General features: G+C 33.8%; 3 protein-coding genes across 6 annotated transcripts; 1 reads left to right on the forward strand and 2 right to left on the reverse strand.

The window, feature by feature from the left end:
- Window positions 1-2,803: 2,803 nt before the first annotated feature.
- On the reverse strand, window positions 2,804-4,594 carry LOC117163741 (uncharacterized). Its single transcript, XM_033346341.2, has one exon. The coding sequence runs from the start codon at window positions 4,268-4,270 to the stop codon at window positions 2,876-2,878; it is 1,395 nt and encodes a 464-aa protein (XP_033202232.1). The 5' UTR covers window positions 4,271-4,594; the 3' UTR covers window positions 2,804-2,875.
- Window positions 4,595-14,649: 10,055 nt separating this feature from the next.
- Window positions 14,650-21,044, reverse strand: LOC117163387 (uncharacterized). Of its 2 annotated transcripts, none has more exons than XM_076621269.1 (9): window positions 20,874-21,044; window positions 19,905-20,078; window positions 18,903-19,744; window positions 18,662-18,823; window positions 18,357-18,562; window positions 15,705-18,268; window positions 15,483-15,616; window positions 15,199-15,411; window positions 14,650-15,124 (listed from the first exon to the last, which is right to left on the reverse strand). In XM_076621269.1, exons 3-9 carry the CDS (start codon window positions 19,581-19,583, stop codon window positions 14,963-14,965), a joined length of 4,122 nt encoding a protein of 1,373 aa, XP_076477384.1. In that variant the 5' UTR covers window positions 19,584-19,744; window positions 19,905-20,078; window positions 20,874-21,044; the 3' UTR covers window positions 14,650-14,962. The 2 variants fall into 2 exon arrangements, with proteins under 2 accessions (XP_076477384.1, XP_033201514.2); XM_033345623.2 differs by having other exon boundaries at window positions 18,891-19,744.
- Window positions 20,230-21,981, forward strand: veli (L27 and PDZ_signaling domain-containing protein veli). Of its 3 annotated transcripts, none has more exons than XM_033345626.2 (6): window positions 20,230-20,377; window positions 20,472-20,510; window positions 20,754-20,795; window positions 21,033-21,145; window positions 21,237-21,482; window positions 21,574-21,981. In XM_033345626.2, exons 2-6 carry the CDS (start codon window positions 20,474-20,476, stop codon window positions 21,730-21,732), a joined length of 597 nt encoding a protein of 198 aa, XP_033201517.1. In that variant the 5' UTR covers window positions 20,230-20,377; window positions 20,472-20,473; the 3' UTR covers window positions 21,733-21,981. The 3 variants fall into 3 exon arrangements, with proteins under 3 accessions (XP_033201517.1, XP_033201518.1, XP_033201519.1); XM_033345627.2 differs by having other exon boundaries at window positions 20,251-20,377; window positions 20,454-20,510; XM_033345628.2 differs by having other exon boundaries at window positions 20,262-20,381.
- Window positions 21,982-22,119: the final 138 nt, after the last annotated feature.

Here is a 22,119-nt window from a genome sequence, read left to right on the forward strand (position 1 = left end):
CCTCTCATTGGGAAATGTAATTTACAAAGTAGACAAAAATTTCTTTTATCTACCAAACGATATAACGAACACTATACTTTGCGTATTTTTGCGTTTTCGAATTTCTCATAATTGCATTAAAATTCGCAGAATTTAATGGCAAATAATGAATGATTCAGGACTACTATACATGCAATTCTGTCACTATAAAACATACCAACGATTTAATAACATTTTCCCTCCTACATCTATTTACGATTAATAAGAAATAATACACGATATGCATTACAGTGGCTGTTTGATTAGAAATTTATCCACGAAATATCCACTGAATCTAATTCTCACGATTAAAAACTACCTATCCAACTTACTTAATCCTACATTAAAAGTAATCAGCGAGTAGTTGATAACCCTGTCGACTAGATACGCGCTAATTCGATCGCCTTAAATATCTTTGATATTCTGCTGTATGATCACGATTCACTCGATTCGATGAGTCCAATCAGCGAGTTAAGTTAAATTTATGACGCTAAGGAATACTTATCAGAATAACGTACGTCCTCTTAACACGTCGGCTGTCACGCCAGTTCTATGTATTTTCAATCAATAAACTTTCATTCGCGCAAAGTATTAGATCCGATTTACTCATTTTTTCCTCCAACAATGTTATCCAAGAAATTCACGTTGTTAAACACTTTTCAGCCCGTGATCTTTATCTTATTTTAATCATTCTGAAACAGCAATTCTCAATCATTATCAACTATGGATACAGAGGTGTGCAGCAAAAATTTTCAGACACGCGATACCTAACGTATTCAATCGGTTCCTGATCGACTCTCTTTTCAAAGAATCGTCAAATAAAAAGACGACGATGGTCAAAACGATAGCCTTGTCTCCGATCAAATATATCTATTTATCATAGTTTTTAGTCTGTGGCAAAATTTTAGCAATTAGTCTATGCGTGCCATAAGATGAAAAGGATGGAAGATCGCTGTTCTAAAGAATTTAGTAACGTGGCTCACCGATGGCCACCGTGACAGGCAACGTGTTAACTTAGGATGAAAGATGGGGAATCGTCGCCTTGGATAAATATTACAACACAGATAAATTGCCAGCTAGGTATATGTACACGCACAGTCACGCTTTATAACCGACCTCTCTCTACTATCTACAGATTTACATCGCACGCAACATCGTATTAACCTTGCTGCTTCGCTACTTCTAATTCTATGCAAATTTACAGTCCGATTCGGCCCTCGTGCCATTCGTAAGCACACACGTTAGTATTTAACTGTTCCGTTGCAACGGCTGTTATTGTCTCGAGTTTTGGAGAACCAAAATTTTATTGGTAAACGAAAAGTTGTCAGTGAAATCTTTTCTTGGTTTCTTTAACGCGATTCCGTTAGGTTGTTCCATAAGATTGGTCGTTTTCTCTGTTGTTACTTATTTTTCCTATTTGTCAAATATTGCCTATTTATATTTGTTTTTTTTCCATTCATTAAAAAATCGTCTAGTTTTCTTTCATCCGTTTTCTAGTTCTCTTAATTGTATTAATTACTACGTAGTTTTTAGTAGGAGATATTTTTGTCGAAGATTAATAAGAAACGGAGATTTTTGAAATTTCGCGAAAGAAGAGTAAATAGAAGCAAGTGAAATAAATTGAAAAAAGAAACAAACACAATTTCTAGATGAGAAGAGGCGAGAAGACGAGGGAATTTACGATTGATCTCACAATGATTCTTCGCAATTTCCTGCCAAATTTTGTTATCGAAAAGCGACAAAATTTATGAAACGACCTAATAGATATCGTAATCGATGTTTCTTAAAAAAAAAAAAAAAAAAAACGTTTGAATTATTATAGAAATTCTGAAATTGATCGTTAGCTGTACTTTACGATTGTGCGTCGTAATATCGTCCCGAATTATTGATAACTGAAATTTCGCCGTCAGTAAAATGTCTACAATCACGATTGAAATTTACGCTTGTTTCGTTCTGTTGTTTTTAAAAGCAATATTCTCAGCTGCTGCAAAATCTTTTTATCGGTAGTAACACACTCTATCGTTTGATAAATTTTATCATGATATGAAGTAGGATATTTTATACCTTACTATAAAACTTATGAAACTCCAAGATATGTGCAATCTATTAATGAATAAGTTTATATAAAAAAATACGATAAGCGTATCGGAATATGAAACATATTTACGTAATGAAAATAAATTTAGCATAAAGGTTAAAAAATCACTGTATAGTTGAAAATATATACAAAACCTTTCAGGCGTTATATAAATCGAAATATTCAGTTTCCGAAAGAAAATTCTCAATCCTCGACCGACGTATTCTCCAACATAATGACTATATAACGCGTACAGAGAAGAATGTCGTATTAAATTTTGCTTTCGCTATTATTTACTAATCAAATAACACGTTACTCCTTCCCTCTTGCATCATTCCCTGTATACGACACCGGTTGAGTTACACGCTCTAAGAAAAAAAAAAAAAAGAAAAAAACCTATCCTTTAAGAAAAGTCTATTCCATTAATGAAATATTAACATAAAATTGCACGTGTTACGATCCTAAGGAAAAATACAAAACTAGAAAAATAAAAAATAAAAAGAAGAACAAAATTTATCCCATTACTATATAATATGAAACTTAAAAAATGCCAAAAATACCCTATGACAACAAGAACAAAGGGGAATGCAAAGATAATATATCAACTGCTCTTTATCATATCTCGAACCAAGCAACTATAAAAAAATTCGAAAAAAATTCTCAAACGTTAGATTGCGAAAAAATAGAGCCCTCCGCTAGGAGACTCGGTCTTTACAAATCAAGGCCAAATCTCCAGTAGAGTCCTGGTCTTCTGGGCAAGGGTCTCGCGGGGAACTGGTGTCAGGGGATCTCGGTGTTCAACGTACCCTTGGAAACCACCTGAACGACGTCAGTCTTACCAACAGCTCCTCCTTGCTCCAACACCACGTTATTGTTGTTGTGATTGTTGTTGTTGTTGGTCTCTGGATGTTGACTGGCTAGGTGTTTCCTCAGCGCTGCTTGCCTGGTGAACTTCGCGTCGCACCTGGTGCACGATATCTCGATACTTCCGGTAGACGACGAGTGTTCTCCGTTGGCCAGTCTTGGTTTATGCCAGCGTCTGTGAGAGGCCAAATTCGCCGGACACGAGAATCTCTTGTCGCATTCTGGACATCTGTACTCGACGTGGGCTATCCTGGAGCACCTGTGCTGGGCCAACTGGAACGCGTCCTCGTGCAATTGCCTGCAGAGCTTGCACTGATAAGGGCCAAGCCTGTTCTCGATCTTAGCTAGCTCCGCTCGCGCCTCCTCGGTGACTTCAACGATGTTGAATGCCGGATCGATGTCTCCGGTGACTACAGCCTCGTCCGGGCCCAAAATCACGGTACCCGACACCGGGCTACTGGTATCCTCGTCGAATTTCAATCTTCTAGCGTGCTTCTTTTTGGGTCTCTGAAGAAGCTTCTCGGTGGAACTGGATCTGGAGCTACTAGACGCGACGTTGTTGTTGCTGGTCGTCGAGGCTGGACTCGAGTCCTCCTCTCTTACTTTTCGTCTTGGACATTGCGGAGGCGACGGTGTGCTCGGAGGAGTCATGGGAGCGTGCTGCATCCCTTGCAGGTGATGCTGCGGCGTTAGAAGAAGCTGCTGGTGGTAGCCTTGTACCGATTGAAGATGACTAGGACTGGTTAATAGAAGCTTCTGATTGTGCGTGTAATACTTGGAAGCGATCTCGTTCGAGCTTGAACCAAAGGGAGCTAGTCTGGTGGCCTCTTCCAAAGTGCAGGCTTTCACCGTTGGTTCCGGAGTTTGCAGTGGTTCTTTCTTGGAAAGTAGCTCGTAACTGGAATGACTGTGCACCGAGGAACTTCGTGGAACCGTGTCGAAGTCGTCGACCACCAGGGGACTCGTTTCGTCGCTGTTCCTTCCGTACCCGGTGTTTTCCAATTCTTTCTGCACATCGTCCAACGTTCTCTGATCTTTCTTGGAATCTACGAGATCTTCGGTTTTCGGCGTGATCGGTGTAGGCGGAGGTTTCAGAGACAGATCCAGGGGACACGGGGTAGACGATCTGGACAAGTCCCAGTTTTGAAGAACGTGATGATCGGGAACCCTGGAGTAGGTAGGAGGGTTCTCCATAGGAATGTGCCAACTGGTAGCCGCGCCGTACGAATGCTGGTGGATCTCGTCACCGTAGTAACCCAGATAATTCAACCCAGGGGCCAGGAACGCCCGTGGCAACGAACTGTGCAACATACTGACGTTCGTCTCTGCCAAATGTCTCTTTCCTTACGTTTCTCCTTAGACGAACCATATATTCGATATTTCAACCGTTTCCATTTTACGTTGATTAATAATTCTTAGGAACACTGGGATCTTCTCTAACGTGCACAATGCAGTCTCCTACCAACGTTCTTCATCTAATAATTCTGCGACTCACGATGTCCGATGATCGCTAATCTTTCACTCGTCAAACAGATGGTGAGTTTCTCGATGTCTTATCAATTGATAATTCTACAACGATTAGACGACGTCCGATGATTTTTCAATATATTTGTTTCTCACTTGGCGAACAGATGGGATTTCTTGACGATTTGAAAGACTTGTCAAAGATTTTTCCGATATTTTCCAGTATATAAGACACGCTATCTGCTCCCTCGACGGCTGAACGCCGTTTGACAGAAGTACGCGAGTCGAACCTCTGGTATATTCGAACGCTCCGCCCGGGAGCCGCGTCTCGCTTTGTTTCCTATTGGTCGACCGATCTCCGGCCTCCTACCCCCACCATTGTGCATATTTGCCACCACTCCGGTGGAATTCTGGCGCGTGCTCATGTAAACACTCACCGCCCCGTCCAACCGCCTGACTAATGAATGTATATCTCCTACGCCGCTGTACCGTGGCCTCTCCACTGGAGAACGATGTCGTTCCTGTCGATTCTTTAATAGAGAATGCTACCCTTTAAACGGATCCCTTCCCCAACGTTATTTCCTTCCGACGAGCTTTCTTCGAGCCTGCACGGATTCAATATGGTGAATTTATTGGAGGTTAGGTTGATGGCGAGTCGATTGGCTGTGTTCGTGGAAATGCATGGTTTTGGGGAACGTACTGGCGCAAAAATGAGATTTAATTGTTTAGATAAATAATTGTTAGCCCGTTAGAATGTTATAGCGTTGAATACGAGAATGTTAGGATACTGTATGACATTAGAATGTTAGAATGTTATGGAATACTAGTATGTTAGAAGGTTAGAATGTTAGAATGTTAGAATGTTATGGAATATTAGAGTGTTAGAATGTCGTAGAATGTTAGGAGGTTAGAATGTCAGAATGTTATAGAATATGAGAATGTTAGAATGTTATAGCATATTAGAATGTTAAAACGTTATAGAATATCGGAAGGTTAAAACGTTATAGAATATCGGAATGTTAGAATGTTATAGGATATTAGAATGTTAGAATGTTATAGAATGTTAGAATGTCGTAGAATGTTAAAAGGTTAGAATGTTAGAATGTTATAGGATATTAGAATGTTAGAATGTTATGGAATGTTAAAATGTTAAAACGTTATAAAATATCGAAATGTTAGAATGTTATAAGAATATTAGAACGTTAAAACATTATAGAACGTCGGAATGTTACAATGTTATAGGATGTTAGAATATTAAAACGTTATAGAATATCGGAAGGTTAAAACGTTATAGAATATCGGAATGTTAGAATGTTATAGGATATTAGAATGTTAGAATATTATAGTGTTAGAATGTCGTAGAATGTTAGAAGGTTAGAATGTTAGAATGTTATAGGATATAAGAATGTTAGAATGTTATGGAATGTTAAAATGTTAAAACGTTATAGAACATCGGAATGTTACAATGTTATAGGATGTTAGAATATTAAAACGTTATAGAATATCGGAAGGTTAAAACGTTATAGAATATCGGAATGTTAGAATGTTATAGGATATTAGAATGTTAGAATGTTATAGAATGTTAGAATGTCGTAGAATGTTAGAAGGTTAGAATGTTACAATGTTATAGGATATTAGAATATTAAAACGTTATAGAATATCGGAATGTCAGAATATTATAGAGTGTTAGAATGTCGTAGAATGTTAGAAGGTTAGAATGTTAGAATGTTATAGGATATTAGAATGTTAGAATGTTACGGAATGTTAAAATGTTAAAACGTTATAAAATATCGAAATGTTAGAATGTTATAAGAATATTAGAACGTTAAAACATTATAGAACGTCGGAATGTTACAATGTTATAGGATATTAGAATATTAAAACGTTATAGAATATCGGAATGTTAGAATATTATAGTGTTAGAATGTCGTAGAATGTTAGAAGGTTAGAATGTTAGAATGTTATAGGATATTAGAATGTTAGAATGTTATGGAATATTAAAATGTTAAAACGTTATAAAATATCGGAATGTTACAATGTTATAGGATGTTAGAATATTAAAACGTTATAGAATATCGGAAGGTTAAAACGTTATAGAATATCGGAATGTTAGAATGTTATAGAGTATTAGAATGTCGTAGAATGTTAGAAGGTTAGAATGTTAGAATGTTATAGGATATTAGAATGTTAGAATGTTATGGAATATTAAAATGTTAAAACGTTATAAAATATCGTTATAAACGTTATAAACGTTATAAAAAAAATGTTAGAATGTTAGATATAGTTACTAGAATATTGAAATTAGATAGATTGTTGTGTGATTGGTATTGTTATGTGACTGTTAAGCAATTAGTAGATCCGTCTGCAACCTTCATTTTATTCACATGCGGTTCTTTTCAATTTTCCGTATTTTAAAGTCTCCCAAAATTCTTGAATGCTCTTCCAAGTTTCTAGGACATCATCCAATAGTTTTTATCGACACCTATATTATATTACGTTACCTTAACTTTTTTAAGCAGACCAAAATTTTAAACAAGGACATGGAGAAAATGAAAAATTACTTGAAACATTGGTCGAAAACGACCCAATGTACAAATGAAAGGTGAAGTTAGGAAATGAGACCTGTGCACGTTGCACCAAGCTGAAAATTTAGTGGCTCTGACTTTTTAAATAGCTGAAATAATTAAAAACTTTTACACTAATAAATCCATTTTGTTCTCTTGAGATAAACACCGCGACGTTTCACAGACTTGGTTTTACGTTTCCATGAAGGTGCACTGTTGTAAATAACACGTTTGCAAAAGAAAGACACTTTCCGGACAACCTAATATCTAAATAATAGGTATCGACCTACTGTATAGATTGCTGTAAAATTAAGAGAATTATAAATGAGAAACTATTGATTTTGAAAAATTAACGATATAGGATATCCAAAGTTTACAATGAAAGATTTGTTCGACGCTAGATACCATTAATAGATTGAGATAAATTATTGAACCTACATAGTGAACCATTCACGACACTTTTTGAGTTCGTCATTCTTATTTCTATTCTCTATCTTGTTCGACAGAAATTATTAATGGCATTTATAAATACGCGTTGAAATGAAGTAGCCTAAGATCGAATAACCCGATTCAAATTTAATACGTTTCGATTCGATATACATTTATCGAATTATATAGATGCCATTTTCTTCCACAATCTTTCTCCATCTTTCACGCAATTTGAATATTTCATGCTTCTAGAATCTCTCAGGTTTTTCGGTGAGAAACATTTCAATATGATCTTTCGTGTCGACAAAATTCCTGAAAAATCGGAACGAACCTTCCGAGGGCAACTTAATATTATTCGGTCGTTTGTAGAACGATTTTTCCGAGATTTTCTTTTTTCTCGACGTGTCAATGAAACTCGTTATGTGTGAAAGACAATTTAGCGTGAATGGCCGCCAGCGACAAAGACCAAAATTAATTATTCATTTTCTCATTTCATCGGTGTTTTGCCATTGAGTCAACTTGACGCACGAGGAACGCGTTTAACTGCGAAAATGAGAAACGAAGTACGAGCAATTTCATAAAACTTAGGAAACGTTAAAACGCGAAAGAAACGTTAAAACGTTCGAACCAATTAATCGTCAAAATTATCCATCGGTAAGGACAACAACTTTACGGCGATTTCGTTGATTGTCGATTGTCGTTGGTCTGGCGAACGTCTTGACGAGACCTCAACTGGCTCTCGTGCAATTACAGTGGCCGATTGTCCGGCCTGAACGGTTCCCAAGGGTGAGGATTAACTGGCAAAATCGGCTGAAGCCTCTACACGTTCACACGTAAGTCCATTGACGTCGACATGGAAACGCGGCCTCGTTGCATGGTGAATCCATCAGCAACGTAAAATTATTTATGACGATTAATTGAACATACTCCGCAGCTAATTTAGTAAGAAGATCAAGAGATTACGATGCGGTCACGGAATCACTGGCTGCCGCCACTTTTATTTCGCTTTTTATGTATAGCTACGTATTTCAGATGTTGATGCTGTAATACAGTTAATAAATTTTTAACAAAGAGAATGAACTGAAGAGTTTTTATTTTCGTTTCTTTTTTTTTTTTTTTTTGTTAAGAATATAGTACCATTATTTTCTAGTAATTATGATTAAGTATGGGATTAGCCTATGCAGAAGACAACGGGAGGTGATCCTTTAGCCGCAAAGCAAGAGGAGTGTGAAATAAAAAAAAAAAAAAAATGAAAAATAAGGAATGAGTAATTATATTTTAAATATAATTCGCTCTGTTATCCCTTTTTGTCGTCTTTTTTTTTTCTTAAGGATAGAATTACTCGATTTTGCGTAGAGAAATTACCTACTTATATTTGTCATTTGGAAAAAATTCCAAACTCTGGTAATGAACTATGTATAAATGTTATTTTTTACGAAGATTTTATTGGCGAAGCGTGTAAATATTGAATAAAATTTGAATCCCATCGTTATTTAAAATTGATAGGTAAATCTGCTTATAAAACAGTTCCAAAATTATACCGATGAAATAATCAATATTTTTATATATGTAATTTGTTTGAAACGAAACATATCTCTGTGTTACTTCTCTCATTTCATTTATTCCCTATAATCTTTAATGCTCTCGTAACACTTCGCCGCGCAATTCATTTTGAACGCAACGTGGACAACTCATTCTTCTAATCTCGTCGTTACAAAGACTGCTGATGTTTCGGCGTTAAGAAAAAAAGAATTTTAAACACCAGAAAATACATATAATATACAAAAATACACAGAATATTCAAACTTACACCTACCAGTTGAAAGTTGCAAATTGTGAGTGTGAGAATAACTTATTTTAGCTTTTCAAACTATCTAATTAACTACTAATTAATCTGCCAAATAAATGTAACTAATCAATAAAACAATATATTTTTAACATTTATTCTGCCCTTAAATTTGTCAAAATGGTAAGCGTCGGAAATCCGTAGCTGGTAAATGTTCAAAACTTTGCTTCTATCGAAAATTTATTTATCGATGCTTTAAGACAACATAGCTAGTTCAAACGTTTTCCACTTTTCCATTTGCTTTCCACTTCGTCCCATTTCGTTCATCCTTTAAAACACTTTGTCTGCCACGTCGAAATCACATGTTTCGCTGAGGACGTCACGGGAGTATTTTTATTATTCAAAGAATATAATAGCAAAATAATAATAAATTGATGATGCAAGACAACATCCTTCCCCAATGGACCGTTTATTTTATTGGCGGCCACGAGTGACCACCATGACGCCTTGGTGACAGTTTGATAGCGACATATTATAACAAGGTTTCGTTTATTTCAACAAATCATTCGCACCCGTTATTTCGTCGTAAGCAAAACGTGCAGAATATATTGTTGAAACGTGCAGAAGATATTAGTAAACAGTATTTGCTCATTCTACATGTCGGAGGTGACAGGACACCGGAGCCTTCCCTCTGGAACCTCGGGAAAATCCGTAAAATCGTAATTAAAGTTTACAGTCGTAATTAAGCAATTTGCCGTCATCCTGCCCAATTGTACTTGTTTGCGATTTGTGATAATAAACTTGGGCCCAAGGCGACCATCAGTCGCCGAACGTAGCCGCGGTCAACGGGACAGGCACTTCGCTTAACAAAGGTGTGGAATTATAGTATGACCCTCATTAAAAGAAATACCCATAGAGGTACTTTTTTCTTTATTTATTTATTAAAATTACAATCAATTCTCGCGTTGAGAATTTTCAGTAATTTTTCTGGCGTGGCGCAGTGACATGGCTGATTATTTATAATAAGTTAGTACTTATTATAGATAAGAATGTCGGAGATGAAAGGACACCGGAGCCTTCCCTCTGGAACCTCGGGAAAATCCGTAAAATCGTAATTAATGTTTACAGTCGTAATTAAGCAATTTGCCGTCATCCTGCCCAATTGTACTTGTTTGCGATTTGTGATAATAAACTTGGGCCCAAGGCGACCATCAGTCCCCGAACGTAGCCGCGGTTAAATAGTATGACCCTCATTAAAAGAAATACCAATAGAGGTACTTGACAGTAAAACGTTCCAACGGTTCCTTCGGACAATGACTACCTGATGTTGAGACACGTACACAGCACAAGTCCAGTTAGCCCGAGGACCCGCTATAAAACCTGGGTTTTCTCGGCAAGTAAGATTTGTGCTGTGTAAGTGCTTCAACATCAGGTAGTCATTGTCCGAAGGAACCGTTGGCATGTTTTACTGTCGTTTCTACTGTCATACTACCACTCCACACCTTTGTTAGACGGAGCGCCCGTCCCGTTGACCGCGGCTACGTTCGGGGACTGATGGTCGCCTTGGGCCCAAGTTTATTATCACAAATCGCAAGCAAGCACAATTGGACAGAATGACGGCAAATTGTTTAATTACGACTGTAAACTTTAATTACGATTTTACGGATTTTCCCGAAGTTCCAGGGGAAGGCCCCGGTGTCCTTTCGTCTCCCACATATATAACTATTCTAATGTAAATTCTAAGTGTAAATTTAGTGTTTCTATACCATTATCTCGGCTATTAAGATCCAAAATTCTCAACAAAAATGTTAAACAGTTAGGATCAAAAATTGCTAAGAATCGGACCAAAAAGGTGACCACCTATTGTCCAGATTGTATTGATGAGCCACATTTATGTTTAAAGTATTTTAACACAGTGCAGCGTTAGATGCAAGATTTGTTCTCATTTTTTTTTTTTTATCGATGTTCCAATGAAAACGTTTAATCGTTCAATGGGGCACTTTTTATTTCAAAGTATCTTCTATTTATCGGTTATATTCAAAATGCCTTAACTGTCAATTTTCATTCAATTTGTACAATTGTAAGAAGTTCAAGCGCTCCGCTCACCAATGACCGTGGCACTCAAAGTATTAAATGTTTCTTAATTAAGAATAAACGACCGGCATCCGTTCGATGTCATTCTTCATGCCAATGTTTATATGAAAACATATATGAAAATTTATACGAAACATCGAAAACACGCGAATCGATCGCGTATTTGCACGGGGGAATAAGTTTCAAAATTTCATGCCGGACGCAATCATTCTATTGGCTGAAGGTACGAAAACAAATGGCAAATGATCCATTATTACGTGCAAACATCGCGTGGACTAATACCGCTTGCGGTAGCCATAAAATATAGGTATTAACGTGGAATAAGTCGGTCGATACGGATTTGCCATGATTATTTGATACTCCGTGAAACATTTTACCACGTGTTGCACTCTCCGCTGCCGACTACGTATGCATGAACGTCTGAAAACACCGTGACGCGTTCGATACTCGAATTACAGAGCGCTAAAACCTCGCTTCTCCATATTCTGCTCACATATACAGGCACCCGAATGGAATGGGTTACCCTATACGCGAAAATCTGCTTGATAATAGTTCAACATTTCCCGTTACTCGCTTCTATAACACTGTTTACTTTTTGATCATGTACCGTGTTTCATTATTTTTGTAAAAGAATTCAAGCTTTTTGTTCATTTAATTTATATAGAAGCTGAAAAGTCATTATCTTGTATCTTGGAATATTCAAATACGGATTTCAGAAAGTTTTGCTATTCGAGTATTGCCACGTTCGATCGAAGAATTAATACGTGCATTAGACTGAGACGTTCCGCATAGCAGAAATTAACAATTATTTTTTAGCCTGAACACTATATCTGCCCAACTTTGCCAAGTAATAAAGAATCTTAATTTACCGTGACGTTCTCTAACAAAAAAACTCGTGTTTCTCGTGTACCTTTTTAATGAAGCGTTCATAAATTTCTGTTTATCTAATATTCTTTTCTTATTGTTACTTATACATGAGGGAAAAGTGCAAAATATCTTGTATAATCATATTTTCCCTTACGCTCGATCTTCTTTTAATGTACATTAACCCTATATAAATCTCTGACTCAACCAATTGTGTAATTAATCCAAGTCTGTACAAAAACACACTTTCATGTTCATATTCAATAAACTACTTTCCAAAGATCTTCATACTTCATACTTTTAGAACGATTAGTATATAATGCAAAATATTATGTTTTACGCGTTAGGAACCAATAGAATGCAATAAAATACAATACCAATTCCAGTTCGACGTATTACCATAAATAATTAATATCACATTAGCCAACCAATTCTTCCTACCTACAAAATCATCCAAATCTAATATGTAACCAGTTTCTACAACCTCTTAAAACATTCACCTGCACTTCATAAAATATACATCCAGTCCTCTTTACATTAACAAAAACTTCAAATCTCTTAAAAGAAAATCGACGAAATCTTTTCTGAAGTATTTTCTTCCATAAATTCATATACTGTATTCCTAACCTAATATACGAGTGTCCTCAAAACACGTGTAAAGTGTAGGAGGGACGAAGAAGGAGAAGAGGAGTCGAAGGAGGAAAGGAGAGGAAAGGAGAGTAATGCGACTTCCAGGACAGGCAACCTTTTTGCCTGCACGGATGTCGACGAGTGGCTCCCGCATCCGCCGGTATGGAAGGGGCGAGAGGACGGCTCTACATATTTGATGCGATTTTAATGTCTCTGCCCGGCATATCCGCGTTCTGTGCACCAATAGCAACATGAACAGCAGGCCGCCGCACGAGGCACCACTGACTGCCGTGATGCTGTAATCGGCTTACGCAACAAGCCACCCTTATCCTGAGTTCTCAGCGCAGCGCTCTTGCCTCGCCTCGAACTACGTCCTCCAGCCCCTTGCTTCGACGCTCAGTACCCGTTACTCTGCGGTTCGGCTCTATATGTGATCTTCTTCCCTGCTTACTTTATACCACGCTTAAAATATATATAAGTATCTTTGTTTCCCTTTTTGGAAAAAGTCCACCTGCCATTTCAGCGCAGTCACTCGTGCATTTTCCTTTTCATTCGTTTTTCATTTGCGTTTAGTTTTCTTCCTCCGTTTATTTAGCTGTTTTTTTACGGCCCCTTTTTAAAGAGAGAAGAGCGGAAATATTAAGTAGCTGCTCGGTAAGTAAAGAAGTGGAGAATTTTCAGGATTACGAATGCGAGGATTTTTCGCGTTCAAGAAATTACTAGTTTTCTCAGATGCTAATGATTGCTCTGTAATATTTTGTTTGTAAGAAAAGCAGTAGTTGAAAAGGTAGTTTTGAGGATTACAAATGGTTTTTCATTTCAGCGGTTTAGTAGTTTTCTCTGATGATAATATAATTGTTCTGTAATTTTTTATTTGTAAGAAAATATGTATTATATTGGAATGTTTTGTTATTTAGAATATTTGTAATGTTTATAATCTTGATAGAAAAGATTGATAAATAAAACTGTGAATTCGGACAATTAATATTAAGCTATTGTAATTTGTAAAGATTATACAGAAATGAATTCCTATGTTACCGATTTATAAATTTATGTTCATGATTATTATATTGCGAAGCAAATGATAATGACGATATGAAATATTACGTGTTAATTATTCAATTAGGTATTTTAGTTTTGATAGAAAATTATGATAAATGATTCTGTGAATTTAATATTACCTACTAAGTTGTTTACGATTTGTATTTTATCATTTTATACTGTGATCAATTATGCTTTCTATTTTCAATTTATTTCTACATAATTATTTACAGGATTGTATTATTAAACATTAGGATTTTATTTCGGATTTTTAGGACTTTTGATCGATTTATGTCCTTTTTACATCAAATACTTTTTATATTTAAACAAAATATTGGAACAGAAATACGGCAAAATGAAGAAATATACACATAGATCAAAATTCTTTGGTAAAAAATCAAATTAAATAGATGTTGTCGATATATCGTCGATACAGAAATTGAGAAATAAAATAAATGTCAATGATATCAACTAAATATCCCTTTGAAACGAAACGATTTAGATGAACAGACTGTATGTTTCATACTGTATGAGAAAGTTGCCCTAGGCATGGTCGCACATTATTGGCTTGAATTACATTAAACAAACATTTGATATATTGTTCTACCTCTTTTTAGCAATGTTTTTTTAAATACATATATAGACATGTGCAATTTTAACGTCAAACTTTTTCACTTTTATATATTTCTTTTCCGACGCAGTAAGCAACTAAAATATCAAATTAAACAATTATGCTTTAATTAAACAAATTAAACAAATTCTCTTAACGAAAGTATTTGTCCTGTATCGAGAACTAGTTAATGGGTTTACTGTAAAAATTGTATTATATTTGTTCATTTGTAATTGTTTTATTTGTCAAAAATATTATCGAAATTCCATCACATTTATCAGTCTTCAGTTATTTCTATTACCCTGTCTGCTATTACATAACATAATTAATACTTTAGTTTTATAACAAGTATTTCTTTATTTCTAAAAATATGTCTATACATATAGAAAAAAAACAAATATATAATAAAATTATACAAATCTTTATAACAGTCTGCATATTACTTATCTATTAGTTACATATATGTATATATATAAAAATAAACATTAAATTAATAAACTATTAATTCTATTTTTACGATTTCATTTGTTTGAGGCATTATCATTTATCGAATCAATATTCGTAAACACAAAATTTTTTGCCTTTATTGATGAGAGTGGTCCTTTATTTCGTTTAGCTAAAGTAGCTAAACGCGTTAACGCTTCTTCTCCTCTGGCAAGAAACGAACGTTTTTGCATGACATTCTAGAAAATTTATATAAATTATAATCAGCTCTATGTATTCTAGTTGTCAGTGGACATGTTTTTAAAAAACTTACATATATCGTACGCGATGTTCCATCCAATCTTGAAGTGTTTAACATTTCTGCAACAGTATGAGATACTTTTGGTTCCGTTTTGGAATCAAGTGCTTCTACCAACGTATTTTCTTTTTCTAATTCGTTAATTCGTCTTTTCTTTAAAATCTTCAAGCCAAATTTAAATATTTGACTGCTATTTAATTCATTTTCGATTTCGGTGTCTATATTTTTCTGCAAATTGACAATATATCAAATAAGAAGATACGATTCTAAATGATCACAAATTTTCTAATTTATCTTACTGCGTTTGCTGCCAAAAATGCCTCTCTTTCGAATCTCATCTTACGCCACTTTTCTTGATCTTCGTCATCAGATACGTCTACCCAACCATCTTTACCTTCTAATAGTTGAACGTCATTGTTATCATCTTGCTTGCCTGAAAGAAAAAATAGAAGGCTAATAATTACTATCATTGATGTAAATTGATGCAAAGAAATAAAGATGGATTTCGATTTTTTAGATACCTATATTTCTCCATCTGAATTTCCTCTCGCGTGTGCTTTCACTGAACAGATCTCCATCCTCGAATAACATCTCTTGAAGCATTCTTACTTCTCTTTTATCTTCATCTAACATCTGTTTCATATGAAGTTTTCCTAATTGATTCTTAACTTGTGTTTCATCAATTTCTTCATTGTCTCCATCTTCTAATTCCAATTTATCCAGATCTTGTTCATCTTCGTCAGCAGATACATCACAATCACTTTCACTAAGTTCGGCTTCTTCTTCCAAGAATTTAGCTGCATATTGTCTTATTTCTTTCTTTGGAACAATGACTTCGTTTTCCTCTGAGTCATAATCTACAAATTTTTCATCCTCATCATCATCTTCTTCTTCTTCTTCTTCATTATTACTGCTTATTGCAGAACTGTTTTCATCTTCGTCGTCAGATACATTTAACTTCCTAACTTTTTTAAATCGCATCTTCATTTCTTCTTCAACTGAATCATCTTCATCAGAAGATAAAATGCGTAACTTGTTCCAAGATGCTGTTTCCTTCCTTAAGTGTTGACTATTTTTTTCCTCTGTTTCAGTGGTTGATGAATCTTTTTCATTAGGTGCTTGTGTATTCTGAAGTATTCTGTGTGTGATATCAATTGACTCTTTATCATTATTTGATTGAGAACTAAATGTTCCCGAACATAATTCTAATAATTGTGATTCGCTTACATTAGGTTCTTTTGCGAAATTCAATTGAATCTTATCTTCTGGAAATTTACCTGAAGAGATTTCCATGAGTTCTTCATCCAGTACATCACCTTGAACGGCAAATAACTTCTTTTGTGATATGCCTCGTTTTATTTGAGGCGATTCTGGAGTTTGTATAACTTCTGTCAAAGTAGGATCAATAAACAACAATTTCTCTTCTGTTGTTAACTCTTTATCTTCCTCCAAGTGTACATTTAATGCAGTTAATTGTGTTATAGGAGAAATGAAATCAAAGGAGTTGCTTTTAGATTGTGGTGTTTGGTTTATTTGATATTTTGGATCACTTCCTACATGTACTTGAGATACTGGAATACTTTCATTATTGCTTAACTCATTTTCTTTAATGCTTTTACCAAACATATCATCTAATTTAATTTGAGAAAAAGAAGTTGGCTGTTCTTTACTATTTTTATCATTTTCAATAACCGAAGATTTTGAATCATCTTCTACTGGTTTTACAATCCTCTTAAATGTTTTACATTTTGCAGGTACATCATTGCTATCACAAGTACTATTCTCATTTTCATTTTCCGAATCAAGTCTTTCAGATTTTTCATCTTCCTCTGAACTTTCTTGTACTTCATGTTCATCTTCATCTTCATCCTCATCTTCGATTTCATCGCTGTCGTTTATTTCATCCCCACTGACTTCAGCTTCATCTTCTACAAAGGCACTTTTTTTCTTCTTTTTTTCTATTTTTGTATAGACATCATCTTCTTCTACGTCATCCTCTTCGCTTATATGAGGTTCTATATTTGGGGAATATGGTTCATTAAAAGTATCTTCTTCATTTATAGATTCATTCCACTCAATTTCTTGTTCTTTCATTTCTTGTTCTCTCTGTTTCCACTCTTCGTTGCGTTTTATTGCCATTCTACGTTTCAACTCTTCTTTTAAGCGTATTAATTTTGCACCAGGTTTCTCTAATTTAGGATCTTTATTTTCTATGTATGGTAATCTATATGGGAGCGTTTCTTTAATGATTGATAGTCCACCATTTGGAGTTTCTTTTATTTGTGTTGTTGTAATTTTAGATATGTTTTTAACAGGTCGATCGGGTTTAGAATGCTTTTTTACAAATCGATTTATCAAACCATGTATTCCTTTCTTAGCTGATGTAATATCATCTGCCAAGTCGATAATCTGCCCCGGAATACCTCGTAATTTAGGTTTTAAACTTCTTATATCCTGTAAATGTTTTGTTCTATTTGGCGAATCCAGGTCATCCAAGTCATCCAAGTTAAGCGGTGGAAAATCATATTCGTCATATTCATCAGATTCATTCGTAGTTATTCCAAAAGGATCTTTTGCAATTTTCGCATTATCATTTAGAATTTCTAAACTATGTTCATCATTATCAATGCATATGCTTTTTCCCTTGTGCTCATTTTGACTTATATCTTTTTGTAATAAACCATCTATTTTTTCATTTGCAACTGTTTCTGAAATTTTTGCTTCAGTCTTATCCTCTATACTAGATTTACAATGTGTTTCTATTGTTTGTACTGAATTAGTTGCATTATTTTCTGTTCCATTAGTTGCTATTATCTTATTACATTCAATGTCTTCTGCTTCTGCTAAAGTTTCATTCTCTACTTCCATTGTGTTTCTATTATCTTCTTCTTCATTATTTTTTGTAGTAGATAAATCATCATCAAATAACTTTCGTGAAACATTATCTTTTTTAACATCTTCTGTACATTGTATGTTTATATGCCCTTTATCTGTATTTTCTTTATTATTTTCTGTACTCTCTTCTTCTGAATCAGAAGATTTATAAAATATTTCTGCTTCTTTCTCTTTTTCCTTCAAAATTTCACTGTTTGATAAAAATATTTTCATTATCTTCATTATTATGTTCAATGAAAACATAATAATATTCAACATTAAATTTTAGAAATGCTTACCTAACAATACCAGAAAACTCTTTCAGTTTAGATGCCACTGTAGGTACTGGAAAAGATGAAATTACCTTCCTTCTTTCTAGAAATTCTTGTATTGTTCGTTGTTTTGGATTATGATATGGTAATGAAATTTCTGTTTCTCGTACTAAACGTTGAGTTTCACTTTGTATTTGTTTCATAGCTTCTTCTTTAGAAGCTCTTAATGAAACCTGCAATACAATATTATTTTTACTAAGTTTAACTATCTAACATGTGCAGAGTAAGATATATATATACAATTTAATCGCTAAAACCTTTCAACAACTTACTTTCCTTGGTTTAGGTTTAGGATCTTTTTTTTTATGTTTTTCAGTTGTTTTACTTTGTCTTACAGGACTTGATGGTTCGTCTGATTCTTCTCTTTCTTCGTCTGATTCTTCTCTTTCTTTATCTGATTCTAAATCTACTAGATCTTGAAGTCTGCTTTTCATCTGTGGAACATGTGATTAAATAATTATTTAATAATTGAATTATATATTTGTTATAATTATTACTCACATTATTTACAACCTTTACCCCATTTGAAGCAGTTTTTTCAGTATCAATAACATGAATAGTATTAGATGTATCATCAGAGTCACTATCAATGAGTTTCATAGTACTGCTTTTATTTAAATTCTTTGTGGACATATTGTCGTGCTTAGAATTAGAAATTTCATCTTCATCATCTATAACATTCTTTTTCTTGGATTTAGAAGTAAATATATTTTCTTCTTCTGAGTCACTATCTATTATGCTGAATAATCTACTATGAATATTGTTGTTTTTAAGTTTATCATCTTTTTGGTCAGGTGTTTTATCTTTATCTTTTATGCTTCTATTAAGCATGTCAGTATTGATGTCAGAATTATTATTAACTTGACTTTTGGATTCATCATTTTTTTGCTCTGACTCACAATCTTTTTCTTTTACAAATTTATTTAATATAAAGTCACTATTGTCAACATTACTTTCAGAGTAATTAGTTTCATTTTCATGTTTATCATTTTTGTGAGCACGTTCCTGATTTTCTTCTCTTAAAGTTTCATTAAATATATTTTCTTTTTCAATATCAGAACAGTTTTTGATTTCCAAACATTTGTTTTTCTGTTCTTCTGTGTACTGTTCTGATTGTTCAGTAATTTCAGATTCTCTAAATTCAAGTTGTACATGACATTCATTGTTGTTATCCAAATCCTCATTTTCACTCATTGTTCAAATTCCTAATTTCTTATTATATTCTTAAAATTTTTGTACTTTTCTTTACTAGCTTTTACTATAATGACAATTTTGTATTTAACATATGTATTACTATCTATAATAAAATTATTAAATCACAATGTAATAGCTGTCATCCTTTTTAAATTGTTCCTCTAAAAATATAATTGTTTGTTATTATTTAGTTAAGAGAGAGAGAGAGAGAGAAAGGGATTATTTTCCTCATCCTCAAATTTACAAGAACACAATATATTAAAATTATTTACAACTTATCACAAAACACAATTACTAACTAGTTCTATTGGTTCTACTTACTATGGTCAACAAATTTGGCGCGAAAGAGCTAAGCTAGATTCGATGTTTCATCTTAAATTACCAGTCCCAGGTGGCAGCAATGTTGTTTGTCATTCAGGAATTTTGTTTTTCATACTAGCTCTTTTTATCCTTTTGTTCGGATAATATTACACATTACATTGATGTATCTATCATCTTTCGAAATTTATTTAAATAAAATGAGTTATAATTAGTAAATATTTTAATAATAATTAAAATTTAAGGAAATCACAAGATTCAAGATACATTCGCGAATTCGCTATTTCTTGGTAGGGAATTATTTTAATGTTGTCAAGTTACTAGATAATCGCGAAAAAACATTTAAATACCTTTCAAGATACCGTAGATTCTTGGCTGACTATAGTTGGTCAATAGTCGATAGATCAAATTGTTGACGTATTTTTAAGTTAGTTTGTGACTACGTTACGATCAGAGTTGAAGCAAATACTGTATCTGTAGGTTGTCTAAATTATTTACAGTATATCTTTCAACAATAATGAAATATAACTATCGTATAAGGTATCTTTTAAGATTTTTATTTATTTTCAGACATGGTTACGATGGGCGAACCCCTCACTTTAGCAAATGGTAAATTTCTTCATGTACAGTTGTTTAAATAAATATATACACTTATTTAAATAATATGTGTAATTTTACAACAGATATAAACTGGGCTTAGTATATGACGACTATTTCAAATTTAAATAATCTTGATGAAATATACTCGCTTTAGAATATAAAATATAAAATGAGAAATAATAAATATACAGATTAAGATGACAAAACTAGATTACTTTGAACTGTAATCAAATATTTTATTTTTATTTACAGATGTTAAAAGATCTATTGAATTACTAGACAAATTACAAAAAGGTAATTGATTAAGTGTATTTTATTAACAAAAAGTAAAGGATAAGACCGCTATATGTCAAATATTATTGCAAGAATTACCTTGTTGATGTAGGTCCTCATATTGGTTTCTTCATAATGTTCTTGGTTTAATTTACTTTCTTATGTAGATCATGTACGTCATTTTACTTTGTAATGAATGTTCATTTAGTAATTGTAATTTTAATATGTATATGTATGTTAACTATACAAATCTTTTAGGCGGCGAGGTACCTGCAACAAAATTAGCTGCCTTACAGAAAGTTTTGCAAAGTGATTTTCTTAGTGCTGTTCGTGAAGTATACGAACATGTATATGAAACAGTGGACATACAGGTACGATATATTTACTTATTAGTGATTATATAATTAACAATAGATTTTCCTCCAGAAAATTTAAATTTAATGCTAGTATTAATAATTGTAGGGATCTCAAGATGTTCGTGCATCAGCTACAGCAAAAGCAACAGTTGCTGCTTTTGCAGCAAGCGAGGGTCATGCACATCCACGAGTGGTGGAATTACCAAAAACCGAGGAAGGTCTTGGTTTTAATGTAATGGGCGGCAAAGAGCAAAATTCGCCAATTTATATTTCACGAATTATACCTGGCGGTGTTGCTGATCGTCATGGTGGTTTAAAACGGGGTGATCAGCTTCTCTCAGTGAATGGAGTGGTTAGTATCGCTTTTATGATTTGTTTTGTACCTTTATATAATTTAATACACAAATAGTTAATTTCCTATATTAAATGTACAACTTTTTCAGTGTGTGGAGGGAGAAAACCATGAAAAAGCAGTAGAACTTTTAAAACAAGCACAGAATTCTGTGAAACTAGTCGTGCGATATACTCCACGTGTTCTGGAGGAAATGGAATTACGATTTGACAAACAAAGGGCTGCACGTAGGCGCCAGCATATGCAATAAAAACAAAAGTTGTTATATTTCATTACTTTTTTCAATGACCATATACATATTGATATCATTTAAATGTTTACTTCATTATTCGTATGTACACTATGAAGTTATTCAAGCAATGACTTATGACATTTATGAGATTTGATTTTAATAATATTTTACAATTATTGCAACTATCGCTGCTTCATATGTTTTAAAAAGATATTGTGTATGAATGTTATATAGTTTTAAGAAATAAACTTGAAAAATAAAGTAAAATCTATTTTTTTTTTCATTTATTTGCTATGAAAGTAAAACGACGAGATATAATTCTTTTATTCATAAAATACCCATTTTTTGTATTATAATCTTAAAGGTTCTGAAGAAGTTATATAACTACTACAGAACAAATAAAAA

The sequence above is a fragment of the Bombus vancouverensis genome, chromosome 9 (assembly GCF_051014615.1).
Source record: "Bombus vancouverensis nearcticus chromosome 9, iyBomVanc1_principal, whole genome shotgun sequence".
NCBI classification, from domain to species: Eukaryota; Metazoa; Arthropoda; class Insecta; order Hymenoptera; family Apidae; genus Bombus; species Bombus vancouverensis.

Excerpts from the sequence above, each read along its gene's own strand:
- LOC117163741 (XM_033346341.2), bottom strand. The coding sequence starts at position 4,270 with ATGTTGCACAGTTCGTTGCCACGGGCGTTCCTGGCCCCTGGGTTGAAT.
- LOC117163387 (XM_033345623.2), bottom strand. The coding sequence starts at position 19,583 with ATGAGTGAAAATGAGGATTTGGATAACAACAATGAATGTCATGTACAA. Across the intron at positions 18,563-18,661 it reads CTAAACCTAAACCAAGGAAA|GTTTCATTAAGAGCTTCTAA; the intron begins GTAAGTTGTTGA and ends ATTGTATTGCAG. Across the intron at positions 15,412-15,482 it reads CATTTTTGGCAGCAAACGCA|AAAAATATAGACACCGAAAT; the intron begins GTAAGATAAATT and ends GTCAATTTGCAG.
- veli (XM_033345626.2), top strand. The coding sequence starts at position 20,474 with ATGGTTACGATGGGCGAACCCCTCACTTTAGCAAATG. Across the intron at positions 20,796-21,032 it reads ACTAGACAAATTACAAAAAG|GCGGCGAGGTACCTGCAACA; the intron begins GTAATTGATTAA and ends CAAATCTTTTAG. Across the intron at positions 21,483-21,573 it reads TTCTCTCAGTGAATGGAGTG|TGTGTGGAGGGAGAAAACCA; the intron begins GTTAGTATCGCT and ends CAACTTTTTCAG.